Source organism: Onychomys torridus, chromosome 2, assembly GCF_903995425.1.
Source record: "Onychomys torridus chromosome 2, mOncTor1.1, whole genome shotgun sequence".
Classification (NCBI taxonomy): Eukaryota; Metazoa; Chordata; class Mammalia; order Rodentia; family Cricetidae; genus Onychomys; species Onychomys torridus.
The window spans coordinates 146,040,458-146,064,297 of NC_050444.1; the positions used below are offsets into that span (position 1 = coordinate 146,040,458).

The window sequence follows — 23,840 nt, forward strand, 5'->3', positions numbered from 1 at the left end:
AGTTACTCTTCTTCCCTCTCCCCCCTGCCCTCTCCGTTCCCTCCTGACTTACTGTCACTCTCCTCCTTGTGCTAACTGGTTATTTTTGTCACGTCTCTCTCTCTCTCTCCCCCCCCCTCTCTCTCCCCGACTCCTTTCCTCCTCCCCTCCCCTCCCCACACACCCTGGCCCAGTGGCTACTGCTTACACCCACTCTGCCCCCTTGCTTGCTCTGCAGGAAGTCTCTGCAGTACTCGGGTCTGGCTGGCTCAGCTTGGAGGTTCCTGTGGCATCCGTCGGAGGGGCCCTGGGTCACTCTGTTTCCTCCCAGGGGTGACTTGGCAGCGATAAGGTCTCTGTTTCCTCACTTCTGCAATTGCCAGGCTACAACATAGAGGCTAGCGCTGGGGCTCAGACCCGGAGGGACACATTACAGGTAAGGAAGGTCCCAGTCCTGGCTGGGCAAGGGAGAACCCTACGATGTCCTCAGGAGGCCAAAGTCACAGGCCATACTAAAGTGGGCGGGTGGCTGGGTTTTTAAAGACCCGTTCTGGCATCTTTCTCAGACCAAGCTTCGTGTTTCAAAAGAGCTTTTCTGCTGTGCCACAGGCCAGACCCAGGACCTTAACATGCTTGCACAGTGCTGAGCTCTGCTGTTAGCTCTCTTGTACTTCTTTTACTGTGTATTTGCTTATTGTGTCTGTGCGTGTGTCACAGTGCACGTGTGTCGGTCAGTTCTCTTCTTCCCCCATCTATGTCCTGGAGATTGACTTTAGTTTTCAGGCTCAGCAGCAGGTGCCTTTATCCGGAGTTATCTCATCAACCTTTACTTTTTACATCACAGTCTTGCAAACTGAGGCTAGCTTTGAAATCACTGTGTAGCACAGGCAGGCAAGTCTTGGATTTTCTTTTCCCTTTTTAAAGATTTATTTTATGTGTATGAGGGTTTAGCCTGCACGTGTGTATGCTCACCATGTGCATGCCTGGTGCCTTGGAGTTCAGAAGAAGGGGGTCAGATCCCTAGAACTGGAGGTAGAGTTGGTTGTGTGCCACCCTGCAGGTGCTGGGAACAGAACCTGGGTCTTCTGCAAGGGCAGTCAGTGCTCTAACCCCTGAGCCATCTCTCCAGTCCCAAGCTTTGGTTCTCAACCCTCTTGCAGCCTTCTGAGCTGTTGGCATGTCTGGCCTGTCATCAGGTCTGACGTAGGAAGAATTTCTTGGGGTGGAACATTCCAGGGACCTTGCCTTTTCTGAGACTAAGCTGGAGCCAGTGTGTCCTCATTGGCCGGGAGGCAATGGCCAGGAGGAGAGGCAGCTGCTTAGAGCTCCCTGAGCAGAATGCCATTTGTTTCACTCCCTGTGTGACCTGGGCGAAGTTGTTCACCCTCTCTGTGCCATCTCCCCAGCAGGCTTTCCAGGGGAGGGTGAGCAGAAGGGTCTGGGACAAGGTTGAGTACTTGAGGTCTCACTCACTGCTGCATTTCTCCAAAGGATGAGGAAGAGAACTGGGTCACTGGCACAAAGGGCTAGGCCCACAAAAGTCTCAGGTGTCGGGGACAGAGCCCAGGGTGGTACTGGCCATCCCTCACCGGCAGGAAGTGTCGGGCTGAGGTTGACAAACCAGAGCTGCTGGGTGGGTCTTGTTCACTAATGAGGGAGAAGGACCCGGAGTTGTGCTCCAGATGGTCAAGGCCCAGAGAGTATGCTGGGGTGTTGGGGAATGTGTGTCAGAGAAGGGGGAACCCCTTCCTTTGGGTACCCAGACAGAGAAAGGAGGTGACTGGCCTGGGCCTTCTGTGGCTCAAGTTTTGCTTATACACTGGGGCCTTGGGCAATGGAGTGGCTTTGCTTTTTTCCTTTGTGCTTTGAAATTCGGACCTTGGAGGTTTGTGAAGAGGTGGACAAAGAAGGTGGGTGGATGTGCTTTGCCGACCATAGGGCAGACGAACATGGTGTCACCACCAGTGCTGAGACCATAGATATTACCGTGAATGCCTTAAGAGGAGCCATGTGTTTGTTCATGTGTCTTCTTACCCTTAACAGGGCTTGGTATAAACCTGGGAGAACACTGAGCTGGGTGTCGTGAGCACATCTCTGATACCAGCACTCCAGAGGCAGACGCAGTAGGATCAGGAGTTCGAGGCTAGCCTTAGCTACATAGCAAGTTGAAGGCCAGCCTGGGCTACAAGAGACTCCCAACACCTCCCCTCCCCAAATCATATGTGCTAAGTAGATGAAAAAATAGTACCATCAGGGATTGGGGATTTAGCTCAGTGGTAGAGCACTTGCCTAGCAAGCGCAAGGCCCTGGGTTCAGTCCTCAGCTCAAAAAAAAAAAGTACTATCAAAACTATGCCTGTTTGGGATGGACAGTGAGGCACAGGCCAGCTGTGCCCTCACACCCGTCACCTTGGGTCACTCCATGGGATCTGGGATGGCTTGGGCAAAGGATTCACAATCCCCGGCAGTGATGACCAAATGTGGCTCATGGATGAATTTCCCCTCCTGATCGTTGAGATGTGACGAGCCCCTGGCATGGCACCTGTTTTATTTTACTTTTTAATTAATTTTTATTTATCTTTGACAGTTTCCCCTCTCTCTACCCCTCCCCATCTTTTTATCATCTTTTTATGGGCATTAGAGACCTCCCCTCTCCTGGCTGCAGACAAGGTCTTGTTGAAGGCCATTAACCCCATCCTTTTCCATACAGCCCCTCAGGGAATGGAGCTCGGGCCCAGGATGGGACCATAGCTATGCTAGAGTCTGGGAGCCCTGCTGGGTGGGCTCTGCAGAAAGGAGTTGAACCAGGTCCCCAGAGCAGGTGTCAGGTTCTCAGCACAGCTGCTCTGAGCAACCACTCTTTTGAATGACGAGGGTGGGAGAAGCCTCTAATGACCCCCTTTGGGGGTTTGAATGACCCTTTCACAGGGGTCACCTAAGACCATCGAAACACACAGGTATTTACATTTCAATTCATAACAGTAGAAAAATTGCAGTTATGAAGTAGCAGTGAAAATAATTTTATGGTTGGGGGTCACCACAACAGGAGGAACTGTGTTACAGGGTCACAGCATCAGGAAGGCTGAGACCACTGAGCTAGTGTGTGTATTTGTGGGTGGGTGTTCAGCTCTATAGTGGGATCTTCCATCAGCTTAGAGAAGACTTCAGCTGGCTGATCTAGGAAATATGTCAGTAATTTGTGCAAAGCCCTTTCCAGCTCATAAAGCCCATTTCCATTTACCAAGTGTGTTAACTGTCTTCCAAACATTTCGCCTTCCTGTGACCTCACTCCCCCTTTACAATCCTGCTTTGAGGCTGGCAGGACACCCCAGTTTACAGATAAAAAATCCCACCGGGCAGTGGTGGTGCACGCCTGTAATCCCAGCACTCGGGAGGCAGAGGCAGGTGGATCTCTGTGAGTTTGAGGCCAACCTGGGTTACAGAGCGAGTTCCAGGACAGCCTCCAGAGAAACCCTGTCTTGAAAAAAAACAAAAAAAGGAAAAAAAAAATCCCAAGGCTCTGAATGGTGAGAGATTCTCTCAGGGTGGTAGTGGGTAGCACCGCTGAGCCCAGAGTCCTGCTTCCTTGACTGCATCGACTCTCCCTCTGGCCACCCTGGAGGCTTCTTGGCTGGTGGGGTGCCCTGTGGATTTGCTGCTCGTTACTAGGGAGAGCCCCGTGAGGACAGTGAGAGGGGAGCAGCACCTTGGCCATTAAAACTACCATTCCCAGTCTGAACCTTGACAGCGTCTTACCCTGCCTATCTGACACGGCTTGCTTGCAAAAAGGCCAAAGCCTAATGACCACATGCTCCCAGCTGTTGACCATTAGATTACCACAGGCCCTCAAACACTGAAGCAGGGGGGCAGGGGGCTCCAGACAGCTAGTCTGGGTGCCATGTTGGCACTCCAGACAACCTTGGGATCTTTGTGATGATAAATAAATCCCAGTTGCCATGACAGAGCAAGGCCATGTCCAAAACAGAGAAGAAGGGATTCCAAGGTTCCTGGAAATCTCCTTCCTGGAAGGTTTTGATGGCTGCAGATGCCCACCCACCCAGTAAACACTCGGGCTCCAAGTCTGCTGGGAGAGACAGTCCCTTTAGAGTATGAATGCAACATGGCAGGCTAGCTCAGCTGGTTACAGTGTGAACGCCCCTTCTCCACTGACCATTGCATACACATTCCTTTCTGCTCCTAGAACAATCTAGTAATGTGTGAATGGTATTGTGTGGAGGGAAAGAGTGTCAGAGTGTCAGTTTGGTAACAACACCCTATAGGGATGTAGCACAAATCTTTTTTTTTTTTTTTTTGAGCTGAGGATTGAACCCAGGGCCTTGTGCTTGCTAGGCAAGTACTCTACCACTAAGCTAAATCCCCAACGCTGTAGCATGCATCTTAAAAGGTCTTATTAATAAAATCAAACCTGGAGCCAGGTATTGGGTTAAAGCTGAAAGATCAGAGAAGCAGAACAAGCCACAGCTATCTCACCTTGCCAGTTCCTTAGCTAATCCTGTTTCCTCAGACTGGAAGCCTCTGAGTCCTTTTCCAAATGGATCTCAGCTGAACTGCTGCTAAAAGCCTAAAAGCTTAACCAGCTCTAGTTTCTGGTTTTCACGCCTTATATACCTTTCTGCTTTCTGCCTTCGCTTCCTTTGATTAAAGGCATGAGTTACCATGCTTGGCTATTTCCAGTGTGGCTTTGAACTCACAGAGATCCAGATGGATCTCTGCCTTCGGAATGCTAGGATTAAAGGTGTGAGTGCCACCAATTTCTGACCTCTGTATCTAGTGGCTGTTCTGTTCCCTGACCCCAGATAAGTTTATTAGGGTACACAATATTTTGGGGAACACAACATCACCCTGTAGGAAGATTTTGATTTAGTTTATTTATATTTATACTTTTATTTATTTATTTATTTATTGAGACAAGGTCTTGTGCAATCTAGGCTGGCCTCCAACTTGCTATGTAGATCAGGCTGGGACTTGAATTCCTGATCCCCCTGCCTCCATCCCCCAAGTACTGGGGTTATAGGTGTGCGCCACCACTGCCTGGCTCATAGACATGTTTTAATTCACATCATGTGGCATATGAAGAAAAGAAATTTAGCTAGGCATGGTAGGCCACATCTGAAATACCACCACTTTGGAGGCTGAGCCAGGAGGATTGCCACGAGTTTGAGACCATCCTGAGATATAGAGGGAGACCCTGTCACAGTGAATACATAAACAAACAAACAGGGTGGGGGGGAAGAGGAAAGAAAATCGAAAGGGAAGCTGGGGGTGACGGCTCAGCCATGTCATCTTGCATGCATGAGAACCTGAATTAGGTCTTCATGTAGAAAAGCTAGTCACGGGGCCCATGCTTACAATCCCAGTTCTGGAGAGAGTCACAACTGTCTTTTGGGGCTTGCTAGCAAGTTGGCCTAGCCTAGTCAGTGAGAGACCCTGTCTCAAAAGATGAGGCAGACTGAACCTGAGGAATAACACCCAGAGCAGCTGACCTCTGACACACACACACACACACACACACACACACACACACACACACACTTAAAAAATTTATTTATTTTGTATACAGTGTTCTGCTTGCATGTATGCCTGCACGCCAGAAGAGGGTACCAGATCTTATTATAGAGGGTTGTGAATCATCATGTGGGTGCTGGGAATTGAACTCAGGACCTCTGGAAAAGCAGCCAGTGCTCTTAACCTCTGAACTATCTCTCCAGCCCGCCAGTCCCCACACTTTCATATATACATGCACAGTCATACCTGAAACAAGGTACGGTCCCTAGCAAACAGGAGAATTGGCTAATTCTGGCCCTAGTCCTGGGACTCTGTCCTTAAGATCCTTGGTCAGGGATGGGGATTTAGCTCAGTGGTAGAGCGCTTGCCTAGCAAGCACAAGGCCCTGGGTTCAATCCTCAGCTCAAAAAAAATAAATAAATAAAAACAGCTTCAAGGCTGCTGGCTGAGATGATCCAACCTCACAAACTACTCCATTCAGGACTTGACCATAATCCTAAAATTTCTCAGGGTCCCCAAAGATTACCAGCACCTCCAATTAACAGGAAGTAGCCTAGAAAACTAATCCCACATTCCTCAAAATAGATTATGGATGTTTGTCTTTGTTCAGGGGGTTGGTTACAAATTGTTATTGGTCATAGTCAATCTCTTCCTAAAAGAAGAAAGGGGGGTATGATATAGAAATGATAGGTTAAAAGGGTAGATTATTGAATCTACTTTAATCCAAAAAACAACTATTAATTTTACATTTTTTTTAACATTAGTATACATTTTGGTCTATTGATATAAATTTCAAGTCAATTTTGTTATATTGTATGTATATTTCTACTCGTGTTTAAGATATTGTTTATGTAACTCATTTAAAAATGTAATGTATAGTTAAGAAATACAGATTAATAGTCATCTATAATAGTTAAATTTATAGTCATGTTAGTTAGGTTTTCTAGGTATACATAGATATAATTCAGATAGATAGGTGATCTTCAAACACTTCAAAGATCTACAGAATATGGCATTTAAAATGTCTTAATAATTTGGACTGTTCATGACAATGAGACACATCTGCCCCTGGCAGCACCAATTTACTTCATAAAAGGATGATGGGCATTGAAGCAACTCCATAGGAGTTTGCTTTCATTGTGGCAGGATTAGCCGTGAGGGCAAGAAACTGCTTTTGCCTCGACTGCCTGACTGTATGTTGTATAATCTGGCTATGCAGGACCAACAGGAAAGTGACAGCTGAGCTTTGCCAAAACAAGGTCCTTCAGGGTTCCTGCTTCACAGAAAACTCTGCCAGATACTCTAGGCCTATAGGCTGAAGATGGATGCCCCAGTGTTGCAGAGGAACTTTGGGTGACTGTTCAGGCAGCCAGATGTAGCTATCATTTCTAGAATTTTGGAAGTTGCTTACAATGCACTTCCTGTTTACTCAGATAATATTATATCCTTCTGAGGTCTTTGATGGAGTTGAAGACTAGTTAGTTATAATTATAGTTTTCCTTAGTTATGATAAAAGATAAATTATATATGAAACTTTAGACTCATAAAGATAGGATAGATGATATTTAATGTATGATAGATGATATAGATAGATGTACTTTTTAAAATTTTGCCAAATACAAATAGACTAAATATTGTAACTGTAATTCTTACTTGATAACTGTTTCCTTATATGTAATTTTACTATGTTAAAATTAAAACCTTCCTTTTTGATTAGACGGAAAAGGGGAAATGCTGTGTAATGTCTTTCTGTACACTGTGAATTTGTATTGTTTCCATTCGTTAATAAATAAAGCTGCTTTGGTTTATGGCAAGGCAGGATAAGAGCCAGGTGGCAAATCCAAGCAGAAATACAGAGAGAAGAAGGGTGGAGTCAGGTTGTCATCTAGCCACCCAGGGAGCAAGATGCCAACAGACTGGTAATGCCACAGCCACTTGGCAAAATATAGATTAATAGAAATAGTTGTAAGAGCTAGTTAGTAATATGCCTGAGCGATAGGCCAAGCATTTATAAGTAATATTTAGCCTCTGAATGATTATTTACAAGTGGCTGCGGGACAGGACAGGACAGAAAAGCCTCGGCTAGCTTAGTCAGTAGAGCAAGAGACTCTTAATCTCAGGGTCATGGGTTTGTGGCCCATGTTGGGCACCATTTGTAAACAGAGGCTTTTCTCTGTCCCGCCTGATTCTTAATGGGTATTTGAACACTTCCCAGGCCTTAGGGTAGATCTGTGAGTGTGTGAGGGGTTAGTCAAGGAGCAATTGGCTCCCAGCAGGGGCCACAGCATGGCTTAGGAGAGTCTCAGCCTGTCATTTCCCAGCTTTGTGAAAAGAGACTCATCTGTTTTTCTTTCCTAATCCCATATTCTCTCCTGGAATAATAAGCATCTCATCTAGAAAAAAAATTAGTATAATGAGTATAAACCTATTTTACAAAGCTAATTTGCATAAGATATATGTTCCCAACTAAAAACTAATTCCTCAGATTTCATTAGTGAAGGGCATTTGGTGTTCTGGGTTGAGGTGGGCAGGCTCAGGGTCTGCTCCAACACTTTTAACCAAGCAAGGGATAATTGATTCCAAGTGGTGGTGCCTGTATGGAAGGTCTGTGCTTTTCTTCTCTATGCAATGTCTAGTTCACGCCCTGTTGGTGAATGCACCTTCATGACTGAGGGTTTGCAAAGAGCTGCAAGATTTTTGAGCGAAGTTGCGCAGGTCTGATTTACAGTTATAAATATTTAGACATTTCTACTCTTGCCCTCAACTGACTTCACCCAACACTGAGCTGGCCTGACAGTGAACTCAGTTTTACAGCCCAGGGTCTATGCTGGGGCAGTAACTGGCACATTCTTTCTTCTGCCCAGTTCCTGACGGTGTGGTGCCTCCCCTCTCACTGTCCTGGTAGGGAACCCTTCTCTCAGGTTCCCTGGGAGCTGCCAGTGTTTCCAGTGGGGACGGGGTAAAGATACAAATGACAGGATTCTTCTGTTTTCGAGAACATTTATGACTTATCCCACCCCCATCTGAGCACTGGGCCTGGGTAGTTGCTCAGTTTTGACCCTTCAGGGAACTGTGTCAAGGTTAAACTGAGTGGTTCAAGTCTCCTTCTCCTTCTAAGTATCTGTGCTCTCTCTCAGCTTGCATTTTCAAATCAAATTTAAAAAAAAAAATTCAACTGAAAGGTTTATTTACCACACTGCAAGAGGACTGGGCAGTGCCAGAAGCCCTGTCCACAGACTAAGGACTGAGGTGTCTTCCTGAACTGTTGAAAGCTGTGCTGGCATGAACTAGAGACTGTTTGGAGTTGGGAAGAGCTGGTATGTGGACCAGAGTCCCTGGGTCTGTGGATACCCAGAGTTTGTTCCTTTGGCTCCAAACAGATGAGGCATCTGGGGGAGGAAGGACGGCCTGACCAACTGGGTTCAGGCCTGGTTTTAGTCAGTTTATATTATTATCAGTGGGACTTGTTAGAAACATGAGATTTATTTATTTTTTGTTGTTTTGAAGCAGGGTCTTTCTCTAAATACCTCTGGCTGTCCTAGAACTCACTATGTAGAATAGGCTAGCCTCAAACTCACAGAGAACTACCTGCCTCTGCCTCTCTAATGCTGGGATTAAAGGCGTGTGGCACCATTCCCCAGTGAGGTTTTTTTTTTTTTTTTTAAAGACAGGCTTCCTAGCCCAGGATGGCCTCTAACTTGCTATGTAGCTAAAGATGACCCTGAGCTTCTCTGATTCTCCTGCCTCTACTTCCCAAGTGTGGGGATTACAGGTGTGTATCTATCACCATGCCTATGTTGATATGGTGCTGGAGATCAAATCTAGGGTTTCCCATATCAAATCTGCAGCACTCCACCGATTGAGCTATAGCCCCAGTTCCCACTGTGAGATTTTGTCACATGAAGGGACTGAGGCTCTGAGAATCACATCACTTGTCTAAAGCCATTTAGCAAGTAAAGAAATGATGAACTGCCTGGCAGTGGTGGCGCATGCCTTTAATCTCAGCACACGGGAGGCAGAGCCAGGCGGATCCCTGTGAGTTCAAGGCCAGCCTGGGCTAAAGAGTGAGTTCCAGGAAAGGCACCAAAACTACACAGAGAAACCCTGTCTTGAAAAACCAAAACAGAAGAAGAAAAAAGAAAGAAAGAAAGAAAGGAAGGAAGGAAGGAAGGAAGGAAGGAAGGAAGGAAGGAAGGAAGAAAGAAAGAAAGAAAGAAAGAAAGAAAGAAAGAAAGAAAGAAAGAAAAAAGAAACGATGAACCAGATGCAAACTGGTGTCTTTGTGGCCGGAGGAACCCCCTTCTTCCCACCTCATTTTACCCCAGTTGCCTCCCCAGAAAAACCAGACACTTTTTTCTTTGACATTTACCTTGAGATTGTTGTCAGTGGCTTCGTGGTTCTTTATTCATTTCCTGGCCGCAGACAGTTTGAGTGAAGAAATGAAAATGATTCCCCTCTGCTCTCAGAACGCTTCCTTCCCAGTGAGGAAACACCATAGAAATCAATATCTAAAGTAGACACAGTGGCGTACATCTTTAATCCCAGTCTCAGGAGGCAGACGCAGGAGGATCTCTGTAGGCCAGCCTGGGCTACAGAGCGAGTTCTAGGACAGCCAGAGCTACGTAGAGAAAGCCTGTCTCAAAACAAAACAAAACACGAAATCAATGTCTGAAGCCTAGGGTGAGTGGAGGATGGTATTGCAGGCCTGTGGTCCCAGCAAGTCAGAATCCCAAGTTCAATGCCTGCCTGGACAACTTAGTGGGACCAAAAGAGCTAAAGAGAACTTGGGGTACAGCTCGGAGGTAGAGCGCTTGGTTAGCACTTGAAAGGTCCTGGATTTCACCCCAATACTGAAAAACTATTGCACTGGAGTATTATTTAGGTCTGTACATAAAGTCTGGGTGCTTTCTCTGGCACATCCAGTGTGTGCCTCAGTCACTTAGCCCAAGGCTTTCTCAATAGACCTGGGCGAGCATGTGACAGGGCAGGGCTCCCAAGGTCTTGAGCTAGCCCTCTGACTGGAGACTTTTCTGGAGACAGTCACCATTGTTCCACGAACTGGAGCCCAGACCCCAAGAAAGGATGGTACTTCCTGTGTGGGTGGTGGGCAGGGACAGGACTTCCCCACAGATGCAAAATGCCAAGAGCTGCCCAGCTGTGGCGTCTCCCTGTTCCCTGCCCTTCCCGGATAGAGCTAGATCAGAAGTGCTTCCCACCTCAGGAGCCACACAGTTGGGGGTCCAGTAGGACAGAGGAAAGGCTCAGACAAGGGGCCATCTTGACCCCAAAGGAGAGGGGCTGAGACTATGAACCAGGGCTATGCACATTTTCTGGTCTCTGGTATCTCTTTTGTGTGTGTGTGTGTGTGTGTGTGTGTGTGTGTGTGTGTGTGTGTGTGTGAGTGTGTGTGTGTGTGTGGTTTTTTCGAGACAGGGTTTCTCTAGAGGCTGTCCTGGAACTTGCTTTGTAGACCAGGCTGGCCTCAAACATAAAGAGACCCACCTGCCTCTGCTTCCCGAGTGCTGGGATTACAGGCGTGCGCCACCACCACCCGGCTCTGGCATATCTTTATTGATTGGAGAGCAATAGGTTATACCTACCACTGTTTACTACATGGGCTGGGACACTGCTTATCATTAGAGATCTCGCCTAGCGTGTATACTGGGTTTGAGCTCCAGTACTGAGGGAAAATTACAGCTAAGACTTTCTAAAACAACTCAGAAAACCAAACCAAACCCAAACTATTCTATCTTAACATAAATAGTGCATTTTTACAGAAAACTGGATTTCCTGAAACAGACAGTTTAGGGGGAAGAGGGGCGTTGTTTACCAAGCTCTTTAGTGTTGGAGTAAATAAGAGACGGCTGGGGTTTCATAACCGCTTCCACATTCGCTGTGTGGTGACAAGCGGCTTGGCTAGAAGGAAACAGCTGGTGCACAGATGGATGCTGGTGAAGGAGGTTTTCCCTTTCTTGTGCTGGCCGTGGAACTCAGGGCCTTGCACACACAGGGTAACTGCTCTACCCTGAGCTCACAGGGCTCTTTCAGATAATTGGAGATTTTTTTCTTTGACTTTAAAAATATTTTTTATTAAGTCATGTATGTGGCGGTGCACACCTTTAATCCCAGCACTCTGGAGGCAGAGGCAGGCAGGTCTCTATGAATTTGAGGCCAGCCTGGTCTACAGAGCAAGTTCTAGGACAGCCAGGGCTACACAGAGAAACTTTGTCTCAGAAAGAAAAAATATTAGTATGCATTAGTTATACTGAATAATGGGCTTTGTTACAGCATTTCCTGCATGTTTATAATGCATTTTGACCATATTCACCCCATTACCATCTTCCTCCCATTAATCTACTCTCCATCCCAATTAGTCTCCCTGAAATATGCATCTGTTTTCTGTTTGTTGTGTTTCTTTGATAAGCCAGTGACTTTCATTAGGGTTACTCACAGGAACATGAAAGGGTGAGGATTTATTTATAGGAGCGTGGGTGATCTTAGCTTGTTTTTTATATTTCAAGCATGCTCCTGTGTGTGTGTGTGTGTGTGTGTGTGTGTGTGTGTGTGTGTGTATTCAGAGCAGAATGTTGGGGTCTTCTGTTATTTCTTGCAAAACCTGGAGACATTTTTTTTTCTGTTTTTTTTTTTTTTTTTTAGCTCTTATGGCAACCAGCAAGCCCAGCAATCTCCCTGTCTCCAACCCTCACTGTTGGTATTACAGACTTGTACAGAAGGATCATATCAAGCCTTTGGGTGCTAGAATCCAAACTTACATTCTGATGCTTGAGCAGCAAGCATGCTTAGCTACTCTTAACAGCTCTTTTGTTTTGTTTTGGGTCAGGCTCCCACTGTGTAGTTCTGGCTGGCCTTGAACTTGGAGCTGTTCTAGGCATGTGCTACTACTACAACTAACTCTTCAACAATGTATCAAAAAATCATAAATAGTAGTTTCTTAATTTTTCTCTTTGATAAAGGTTCACATGTAGCCTAGTCTGGCCTTGAACTTGCTTTGTGGTACCTTTATCTGCCAAGTGCTTGTATTAAAGGCATGAACCATCATGCATGGATTGTCAGTTATATAGTTATATATATTTTTCTCTTCCTGGGCAATTCAGAGGCAAGTTCACAGATCAAATTATTGCATAGCATTGATGCTGTTATAACAGTGATGACCACCGCTACTACTGTTTCTGGAATTGCCATTTCATAACTGGTTACTACAGCTAGCACGGTGGAGACCCTAGCAGCAAAAGTAGCTACCACAGTTAATTAATCTTTCATTCTATTGGGCATGACAAATTTAAATCAATAGTTATGTACATCTCAATTGGCTTTGACAGTTATAAATTTACAAACTCAAGTTCCATTTGCTCTCAGGATACCATCTTACAAGGACTCCAGTTTGCAGTAAGGCTTGTTAAGGAAGGGAACGACTCAGTTGCCTTTAGCCTACCGGCTATGGGTGGGTTAAGACTTCTGTTGGTCTTTTCTGTGTCGAACACACAGATTGCAAGCCCAGTGCCACTTAGAGATCTTTGGCAACAGTTAACTCTGCAGCTCCCACACGATTGAGCCTGTATTATAGTGAGTATTCAGAGACGGGTAATGCCTGGGGGGTGCTCACCAACCTAAGACAGAATGCTTGTGTGGCCTGGACAGGTGTCTCCATGAGGGTAAGGTAACCTGCTGATGTCCCACTCAACCTAAGTCAGAAGCTAATTTTTTAGTTAAAGGGGGGACCTGTAGGTCCCTGGGCCCCATTCTGGATAACTGTTGCCTTGCTTGCTGACCTTGACCTTGATATCCTCCCTATGCTAATTCCCTTCGAGATTCCACCCTCCTGAATGCTTAAGGGAAGCTCCTTGTCTGTATATCCAGCATATTGGGTGTTAACAGCTTAGATGCAAGACTGTAAAACATCAGAAGCAAACTTCTGCCCTTCAGGGTTCTCCCATTGTGCTGTAAGCCTGTATTTAAGACCTCTTCCCTCCTTCAATAAATGGCATTCGGCATTAAAAAAAATTATTGCATAAATGTTTTTCTCTGGAAGTCCATATTATAGTTCTGTTTGCTGCAGAAGCCTTTTGTAGATGTTATCCATTTCACATAAAGAATATTAACAAGATGAATGCTTAATGCATAAGATTTAGTAAAAATGGTAACTTCCAGGTTGGCTCAGTAGGTGTAAGAGTGCCTGCTGGCAAGCCAGATGACCTGAGTATGATTCTTGGGTCCTATGTGATAGAAGGAAAGAACCAACTTACAAAACTTGTTTTCTGACCTCCTCCAGGCACACATACTCTTAATAAATAAATGTAAAAACATTTAAAAAGGTAACTTTCTTCATTTATCAAAGACATTTAAGAATTCTAGGGGTTGGCGATTTAGCTCAGTGATAGAGCACATGCCTAGGAAGCACAAGGCCCTGGGTTCGGTCCTCAGCTCTGAAAAAAAAAAAAAAAAAAGAATTCTACTAAGAATTTATATTTGCATGAAATTTTTTTAGTATTGTGGTTTTTGTATGCATGTTTGCTTGAAGCAGAGCCCACATAACCTAGATTGGTTTCAAACTCCGTATGTAACTGAAACTGGCCTTAAAATGTGATCTTCTTGCCTCACCCTTACTTTTTCTGAAACAGGGTTTCTCTGTGTAGCCCTGGCTGTCCTAGAGTTGGCTCTGTAGACCAGGCTGACCTTGAACTCACGGAGATCCTCTTGCCTCTGCCTCTTGAATGCTGGGGTTAAAGGTATATGCTACCAAAACCAGCTGAATATTTGTTTATCTGATTTTACTCCTCAAGTCCTTGATTGTGAAGAAGCAAATGTTTCCCTGTTTAATTTAATGTCACTGAATCTTAGGAGACTGACAGCTGCTCACTGTTGCTTTTGCTCTGTCAGTGCAGATGGTGTACAGTGAAAAAGGAACATGGTAGCTGGGTGTAATGACTCACACATGTAGTCTCATCACCTGAGAGGCTGAGGCATGAAGAGTGTTGGAGGCAGACTTATCTGTCCCACCAGCCAATTCCAAATAACCACACAGAGACTTACTCTTAATTATAAATCTTGGCCAATAGCTCAGGCTTGTTACTAACTAATTCTTACATTTTAAATTAACCCATATTTTTTATATTTTCTCTGCCAAGTGGCTTGGTACCTTTTTTATTTTTTTCTTTTTCTCTTTTTTGAGCTGAGGATCGAACCTAGGGCCTTGCACTTGCTAGGCAAGTACTCTACCACTGAGCTAAATCCCCAACCCGGTACCTTTTTTCAGTATGGCAAATTCATCTCCTGCTTCCTCTGCATCTCCTCGAGACTCCCGAGACTCCTTCTCCTCTTCTTCAAGATCTCTTTTTGTCTGCAAATCCAGCTTAACCTCTACCTGTCCAGCTACTGGCCAGTCAGCTTCTTTATTAAACCAAACACAGTGACATATATTCACACAGTATAAAGGAATATTCCACAGAGTGTCATGAGTTCAAGGCCAGTCTATTTTTTTTTTCAAGACAGGGCTTTTCAGTGTAGCTTTAGTTGTCCTGAAACTCTCTATATAGACCAGGCTGGCCTCAAACTCACAGAGATCCACCTGCCTTTGCCTCCTGAGTGCTGGAATTAAAGGCATGTGCCACCATCACCCAGCCAGCCTGGGCTATTAAGCCTAGCAAGAGTTATGATGTGAGACATCTCTCAAAACAATAGCAACAAGAACAGCAAAAAGAAAAGCAATGCTTTAGTATTACTATAAAAATCCTGTCTACACGTGCCCATCCTTGACTTCTAGTTCCCACAATCCACCCTTAGTGAACTGCTACAGTGTGACTCCTTTTAGGAATGGAAAACACTCCTGGAGAGCAGAAGCTGGCAATTTTGTTTCTGAGGAAGCAGCATAAAATATGTCCTCTGCCAGGTAGGATGGCTTGTGTCTACAGTCCCATCTGTTCTGGAAACTGAGGCAAGAGGCTCACTTGACCCTGTTCAAGGCCAGCCTGGACAATATAGTGAGGACACCTTAAAAAAAATTAGAAGCTAGGCATGGTGGCACATGACTTCAATCCCAGGTGTCAGACGCAGGTGGATCTCTATGAGTTCAAGGCCAGCCTGTTCAAAAATATTCTCACATTAGCAGAATAATTTATAGTGTGACCCTGGATGAAAATTTTTTTAAATGTTAGAGAAATTACTGTGATTTATCAGGAATTCTGAGACCCACAGATTTGACATATAAATTACTATCATGCTAAATGGAGCAAGGACAAAAAATGTTCTCAACAAAATTTCAATGACACCCTATAGTTTCTTTGTTTGTTTGTTTTTTTGTGTTTTGTTTTTTGTTGTTGTTGTTGTTTTGTTTTGAGACAGGGTTTCTCTGTGTAGCTTTGCACCTTTCCTGAAACTTGATTTGTAGACCTGGCTGGTCTTGAACTCACAGAGGTCCACCTGCCTCTGCCTCCCAAGTGCTGGGATTATAGGCGTGAGCCACCACCGCCAGGCAGTTTCTTTAAATGTACTTGTATTTAGTCTCTTTCAAGTGTTTTCCCTTTGGAAGGCCCCTGAAGGGATGATGTCATTAGCAAGGTTTCTCACCCATTCCTATGCAGTAGTTTTTGTTCCTGGGAATAAGTGTTGAAGAGACAGTTTTTCATTCTCACAGGTGGCTCAGCCTCCATGAAGAACTGAAATTCACATGAGGTCTGAATCCTGAGTTGAAACTGGCCATGTGAAAGGAATAGGGGATGGGAGTTGTTTTTGTTTCCTTTCTGATGCTTTGGTAAACATTCCCAACAGCCAAGCTGTGGTGGTGCATGCCTTTTATCCCAGTACTGGGAAGGTAGGAGGCGGGAGGGTCTCTGAGTTCAAGATCAGCCTGGTCTACAGAGTGAGTTCCAGGACAGTCAGGACTACACAGAGAAACCCTGTCTGGAAAAAACAAAACCAAAAAAAAAAAAAAAAAAAAAAAAAAAAAATCTGACCAAAAACAATGTAGAAGAAGAGTGGATTTCCTTTGCCTACTTCAGTCTGTCATTGGAGAAAGTCAAGGCAGGGAACTGAAGGCAGAGAGCGGTTTGTTATTCCACACAGTGTTACCTCCAACCAAGGAACTCACTTCATAGCCAAAGAAGGATAGCAGGAACCACAGAGGATGCTGCTTGCTGGCTTTTTACAGGGTTCAGGGTCATCTGCCTAGGGGATGGTATTGCTCACAGTGGGCTGGGCCTTTTTACATCAATTAACAATTGGGACAATCTTCCATGGACATACTCCACAGGCCAATCTGATTTAGGTAATTTCTCAATAGAAGATGTCCTCTCAGATGACTCCAGATTATGTAGCTTCATGGTAGAACCCTTGCCCAGCATTCAGAAGGAGGGTGGAGAGAAAAGGAGAGAGAGAGAGAGAGAGCCTTCAAGGCAGCAGATTGAGTGGTTGAGTATTTTGGAACTGTGACGTCTGGATAGGTTTGAAGTCCTTCCAGGGAAGTCACTCTAGCTGGAGACTGGCAGGGAGGTGGCCCAGGGTGCAAGCAGTGTGGCCGCTGGAGAGCTGGAGGTCGGGGCAAGGACATGTGGTGGCTTCCTTCAGTCCTGTCACCATGCACGTCCTCTGCTTGGAATGTTTGTACCACCCTCCTTCGTCCTCTAGGCTCCCACGAAGTGCCCCCTGTTTCCCCAGATCCCCTTTGGTTCTTCCTATAAGCACTCCATTTGTTCTTTGTGTGGCAGGCAGCCGTCTGTCTAATTCCTTTAGCTGTTCTCCCTCAGGAGACCATAAGCTCCTTGAAGGCAAGGCTGCTTTGCTGTGCTCTTCAGTATGCCTGATGTGAGTCGGTGCTCAGAGATATTTGTTGATGGATGGATGGATGGGTGGATGGGTGGATGGAAGGATGGATGGGTGTGGTGGGTATTGTGTTCCCTGAAATATTGTGTGTACCCCGAAATAAACATATCTGGGGTCAGAGAACAGACAGCCACTAGAACAGAGCCAGAAATGGTGGCTAGAAAATGGGAAGAGTAAGCCATAACAGAAGTTGGGTGGTGGTGGTACACACCTTTAATCCCAGCATTTGGGAGGCAGAGCTAGCCAGATCTCTGAGTTCAAGGCCACTTTAGAAACAGCTAAGCATGGTGACCCACGCCTTTAATCCCAGGGAGTGGGGGCAGAAAGAGAAAGGTATATAAGGTGTGAGGACCAGGAACTAGAGAGGAAAAAGCATGTAGTTAGTTAAGCTTTGGAGCAACACAGTTCAGCTGAGATTCATGTAGAGGAGGACTCAGAAGCCTCCAGCCTGAGGAAACAGGATCACCTGAGGAACTAGCAAGGTGAGATAGCTGTGGCTTGTTCTGCTTCTCTGATCTTCCAGCATCCACCCCAATAACTGGCCTCGGGTTTGGTTTCATTAACAAGTACTTTTAAGATTCCTACTACAGATGGGAAAACAAATAAATTTGAGATCCTGACCACACATTTTTTTCTATAAATACTTAGTGTATGTGTATATGTTTATCTGCATGAGTGCATTACTCTTGGACTGAGTTACAGGCACTTGTGGGTCACCCAACATGGTTGTTGGGAACCAAATTCAAGTCATCTGCAAAAGTACCCCCTGACTCCACCTTGTAATAGAGGTGTGACCTTGGCTAAGTCATATCCACTCTGTACTCCTGTTTTATTAGATAAAGGGAAAGACAAGGTCTTGAAGGAGAGTGGAGAGTGGGGAAACTACTGAGTGCAATTTGAGGAGTGGGATGATGAATGGTTTTACTTTTTTTCTTTTTGGAGGCAGAATCTCACTGTGTAGCCCCGGCTGGCCTTCGATTCAGAGGTCTGCCTCCCCCGTGCTAAGAGTGAAGGATGGGCCACTATGCTTGGCTTTAGCTTTAATCTTTAAGGCACTCAGATTTTTGTTTTGAAATAACTTCAGGATACTTTATGGAGGGAGCAGTGTTTGAGACAGGATCTAATGCAGCCCAGGCTGATCTCAAATATACTGTGTAGCCGAGGATGACCTTGAACTCCTGATCCCCTGGCTCGGCCTCCCAATTGCTAGAATTACATACTGTGCTACATACAGCCACCTAGCTAGCTTCAGGACTTTTCTTTAGTGAAGTTGTAAAATAGTATTAACAGAGTCCATGCTTTCCCCAAGCCTTCCCTAATATAACAGACCTCGATTACAGTTGTCAAAACAGAGAACCGATTGTTTTTTTCCAGTTCTGGAGGTGGAACCGAGTTCTAACATATCAGAGCAAGTGTTCCCTCTCAGAGCCTCACTCCCAGCCCCGGAAGTTCACGTTGAGGCAACATTAGTAACTAAATTATGGGTGTTATTTGAAATTCATCAGATTTGTTTCCTCTAGTAAACATTTACTCTGTTCCAAGATACAATCCAGGATTCTACATTGCATTTAGTCTGTGTGTGTGTGTGTGTGTGTGTGTGTGTGTGTGTGTGTGTGTGTGTGTGAGAGAGAGAGAGAGAGAGAGAGAGAGAGAGAGAGAGAGAGAGAGAGATCGATTTATGTTTTGAAACAGAGTTTCATGCTGTAGCCCAGGCTAGTCTTTTCAACTCACTATATAGCCCAGGCTGGCCTGATATTCACTTAATCCTCTTGCCTCAGCCTCCCAAGTGCTGGGATTATGTATGTGAGTCACCATGCCTGGCTATATGGATGTTTAATCTCTGACAGTTCTTCAGTCTTGTCTTTTGTGACATTGACACTTTGAATAGGCACTGGCCAGTCATTTTGAAGGATGTTTATAGTTTTGGTTTGTTGGGTTTTGAATGGAACAGGAGGGTAGGCTGAAGGTCCAACTCTTGGTCACATGCAGGCCAAGCAAGGGACCACTGTGCTATAGCCCTGCATTTGTTGAATGGCTAAAAAATTTTGAGACAGATTCTCATTGTATAGCTTAAGTTGTCTTAAAACTCCTTTCATAGACCAGAATGACTTACAACCACAGCAATCCCCTGCCTCTGCCTGTCAAGTGAATTCCATTACAGGTGTGTACCACAATGCCAGTCCTAAAAGTTTTTGCAATATGAATTTTTTTAAAATCTTTTTTATTTCATTTATTTTATGCATATGAGTGCTTGTCTGTACGACTGTGCACCATGTGTGTGCCTGGCACAGGTCCAAAGAGGGCATCAGATCCCCTGGAACTCGAGTTACAGCGCATATGCACACCACCCACACAGAGGCACACACACACACACACACACACACACACGTCAGGTGACTAGTACCACTCAGTTCTCTGCTTCTTCCACGTAGGTCTTGGGATCCAACCAGGCCACCAGATTTGGTGTCAGGTGCCTGTATGCACTGAATCATCTCACAGGCTGCTAACCTTATCTATGCAGGCTCTGCCTTTATTGCCTCTCTCTTAATCCCTGGGATTAAATTTCTACGTGAATTCTAGAGAGGACTCCAACATTCAAACTGCCTTGGAATCGACAAGGTAAGGGAGTCAGTCCCTCACTGGCTCTTTATTAACCAGAATCTTTGCATGTTCTTCCAGGCACATACAGCACCCTAGGATCAGGTGACCCTTCCAGCCCAGAGCAATGGAGCAAAATGAATCCTCTCGGGTAGATTCTGAGTTTCGATACACCCTCTTTCCAACTGTTTACAGTATCATCTTTATACTGGGGGTGGTTGCCAACAGCTATGTGCTATGGGTCTTTGCCCGCCTGTACCCTTCCAAGAAACTGAATGAGATAAAGATCTTCATGGTGAACCTCACCATCGCGGACCTGCTCTTTTTGATCACCCTCCCACTGTGGATTGTCTACTATTACAATGAGGGCAACTGGATTCTACCCAAATTCCTGTGCAACCTGGCTGGCTGCCTCTTCTTCATCAATACCTATTGTAGTGTGGCCTTCCTGGGTGTCATCACTTATAACCGCTACCAGGCAGTGGCCTATCCCATCAAGACTGCTCAGGCCACCACCCGCAAGCGTGGCATCTCTTTGTCCCTGGTCATCTGGATATCCATCGTGGCTACCGCGTCCTACTTCCTGGCCTCAGACTCCACCAACATAGTACGCAAAAAGGATGGCTCAGGCAATGTCACTCGCTGCTTTGAGCATTATGAGCCACACAGTGTGCCGATCCTTGTTGTTCACGTCTTCATCGCGTTCTGTTTCTTTCTCGTCTTCCTTCTTATCTTGTACTGCAATCTGGTCATTATCCACACGCTGCTCACGCAGCCAGTGCGGCAACAGCGTAAAGCCGAAGTGAAGCGCCGGGCGCTGTGGATGGTCTGCACGGTCTTGGCGGTATTTATCATCTGCTTTGTGCCCCATCACATGGTCCAACTGCCCTGGACCCTAGCAGAATTGGGCTATCAGACCAACTTCCACCAGGCTATTAATGATGCCCATCAGATCACCCTCTGCCTCCTCAGCACCAACTGTGTCTTAGACCCTGTCATCTATTGCTTTCTTACCAAGAAGTTCCGGAAGCACCTCAGCGAAAAGTTTTACAGCATGCGCAGTAGCCGGAAGTGCTCCAGGGCCACTACTGACACCGGCACTGAGGTGATGGTGCCAGCCAATCAGACTCCTATCACGTTACTGAAAAAGTAATCTCTGTCTTGTTAAAGTCAGACCCAGAGTCTCCTCTTCTGTGGACCTCGCAGACTGAGCTGGGAGAGATTTGTGTTTGTGGCCAACCCTTCCTGGGACGCTGGTGGACTGTAAAGTGTAGGAGTTACTCTCTCACTGAGACAGGGGTGGCGGCACTGGCAGCTTGTTGGAAAACACCGACCTTGAATGTTTCTTTTCACCCTTCTCTGGGTTAATACTACCAACTGTGGCTGATGGCCACACCCCAGCTAGGGCCAAACCTTGAGGGTAGACTCTGAGCCACCTAGTTCATCCAACTGGGGCCATGCCTTAAGATTTGGGTTGTGACTCCTGGGGGCTTTACCAGTCCTATGGGAGGTCTTTGCGGGGAACCGTTGGGTTTGGGATGGTACCCTCCCTTCTCCACCCACAGATACAAGGTATTTGTGACAGTTCTTAGAGGAAGTGGTTTGGTGGAAGCCTCTGACTGACCCATTAACTTGTCTTAAATGTAACCAGAGGAGATAATACAAAAGCTGACTGGAAGCTAGGATGGGAGCGTTATTTCCTGAGGCAGCTAAGATTCTGCCCAGACCTGAGAGACTGGAAGAGATGGTTCTCTCAGGACACCAAAGTTTCACCCTCCTGTAGGCAGCAACTTCTTTTGGTGACCTCTGGACACCTGCTGGTGATTTTTTGACCAGTGTGTTAGTCACATTTCACTCACTGTGCCCAGCCTCCCAGTCAGAAACAATTCAAAGAAGGAGAGATTTATTTGGCTCTCAGTTTCCAAAGACTTCTGTCCATCTCGGTAATGAAGGTATGGTGGGTCAGCTCAGACTATGGTGGCAGGAACAGGAGGAGGCATAGGTTGTTCCTGGGGCAGTGAGCCCAGAAACAAGACTGCACTTTAAACTGGGGATGGACTACAACCTTCAGAAGCTAGCCCCCAGCCACCTACTTCTATAGCCAGGTCCTACCTCCTAAAGGTTCCACAGTCTCCCAAAGCAACACTGTTAGGCACTGTAACGGCACTTGCTGCTAACACGGATGATCAGAGTTCAATCCCAGAACCCACGTGGTGGAAAGAGAACAGACCTCTGCAAGTTGTCCTTTGACCTCTTCACAAATGCTGTGGCACACACATGCCCTGCCCCCCCCTAACTAAATGTACAAAATCAATACAACAAAGCAAAACAAACATGACCCCATGGAGATGCAGGGTATTTTATATTCAAGATACACAAGCTATTACATTCAATCGAGGTCCAATCCTCCCCTCTGAACAATGGCTAGAGACCTCAGACTCAGAACTCTGGGGAGCTTTCCCTGGTTTCCTGAGCCTTGTGCACCCTAAAAAAAAAGAAAGAAAGAAAATGTTCTTTCTTCTAGAAAATGTCCCCTTGATGTTGGGCCAGTTGATTCCTGTCTGCCAGCCAAGCATCGGCCAGTAACCTGGCTAGGTTTGGGATGATGGCTATGGGCTGTTCCTAGCTGACAGGTAACTAGGTCGCTAAAGTAGCACACTTGGACTTTGGAATCTTACACACTCAGGTTCAAGTCTCACCTGTGCTAGGTACTGTCTAAGAAGTGGAATTCAGCTTTCTACCTCTTAGGGTTATTAGCTGGGAGGTACAACCTACCTCACGGGGCTGTTAGGAGCAGTGCATGCTCAGCTGACTCTTGTTTACTTATCCTTGGTCCTCCCCACAACCCTATGCTGGGAAAAGCAGGGGTGGAGCTGGACATCTGGATTCCGGATGCTGTTTGGGGCTTTGCAAGCCTATTACTGAAGTTGTTGAAACTCGGGAGCTGTGACCGTGTCCCTGTACAGTGAGGGGATTGGGCAGCCACCTGGGTGGACCAATGGCTTTTCCAAGAAAGCAGATGTGTTGGGCCAAGCGGAGGCCAGAGAGAAACCACTAACACTGGCTCTCAACCTTCCCTTGAGTTCGAACCTCATGCTGTGGTGACCCCCAACCATAAAATTATTTTCGTTGCTACTTTGTAACCGTAATTTTGCCACTGTTATGCATCATGATGTAATGTAAATATTTTTGGAGCTAGAAGTTTGCTCTGGACCTACAGGTTGAGAAGCACAGCACTAGAGCCTGGAGAGAAAGAATACAAAGCCTCCAGGGCCAGAGGGCATTCCTGCATGCTCGCCCTTGCGTCCTGGGAGGATTTTGGGCAGGATTCTTTCTTTTCTTCCTTAAGCTCATTCAGATGGGTGTCTGGTATCTTCAGTCACGCAACCTTCTCTATGTTTCTGTGCCAATACAGTATATTCTGAATTCCATTCATTTGCATATCCTCCTCGTCATTGTTTTTCAATATCCCATGTACCATGTATCCATGTTTACTGAATAAATATTTTTGTTTTTAAATTGGGTCTTTGTTTTTTTTTTTTTTTTAAGACAGAGTTTCTCTGTGTAGCTTTGGAGCCTGGCCCTGGCTGCCTCTGCCTCCGGAGTGCTGGGATCAAAGGCGTGTGCCACCACCGCAGGAAAAGGGAGGCTCAGAGGAGTTCAGTCAAGGTATAAGAGCAAGTAAGTGGTGGAGTCATTAGTATCCAAAGCTAGAACTCTCAGTAAGCACAGGCTTCCTCTCACCCCTCCTCCGCCATGTCACTGTACCCCAAACTACCTCTTCTAGGCATCTTGTGAGTGCTGGGACAGGCCTCCACCCTGATGTTGGAGGTGTTTTGTGCAGTTTATGCAGCCTGAAACCCCATGGGAACTCTTCCCAGACTTAGGCACCTGTAATCAGGC

General features: G+C 45.9%; 1 protein-coding gene across 1 annotated transcript; it reads left to right on the forward strand.

Moving 5' to 3' along the window:
* The first annotated feature begins 222 nt into the window (after window positions 1–222).
* On the forward strand, window positions 223–22,172 carry Ptafr (platelet activating factor receptor). Its single transcript, XM_036178878.1, has 2 exons — window positions 223–415; window positions 20,019–22,172. The coding sequence occupies exon 2, from the start codon at window positions 20,065–20,067 to the stop codon at window positions 21,088–21,090; it is 1,026 nt and encodes a 341-aa protein (XP_036034771.1). The 5' UTR covers window positions 223–415; window positions 20,019–20,064; the 3' UTR covers window positions 21,091–22,172.
* The last annotated feature ends 1,668 nt before the right edge of the window (window positions 22,173–23,840 follow it).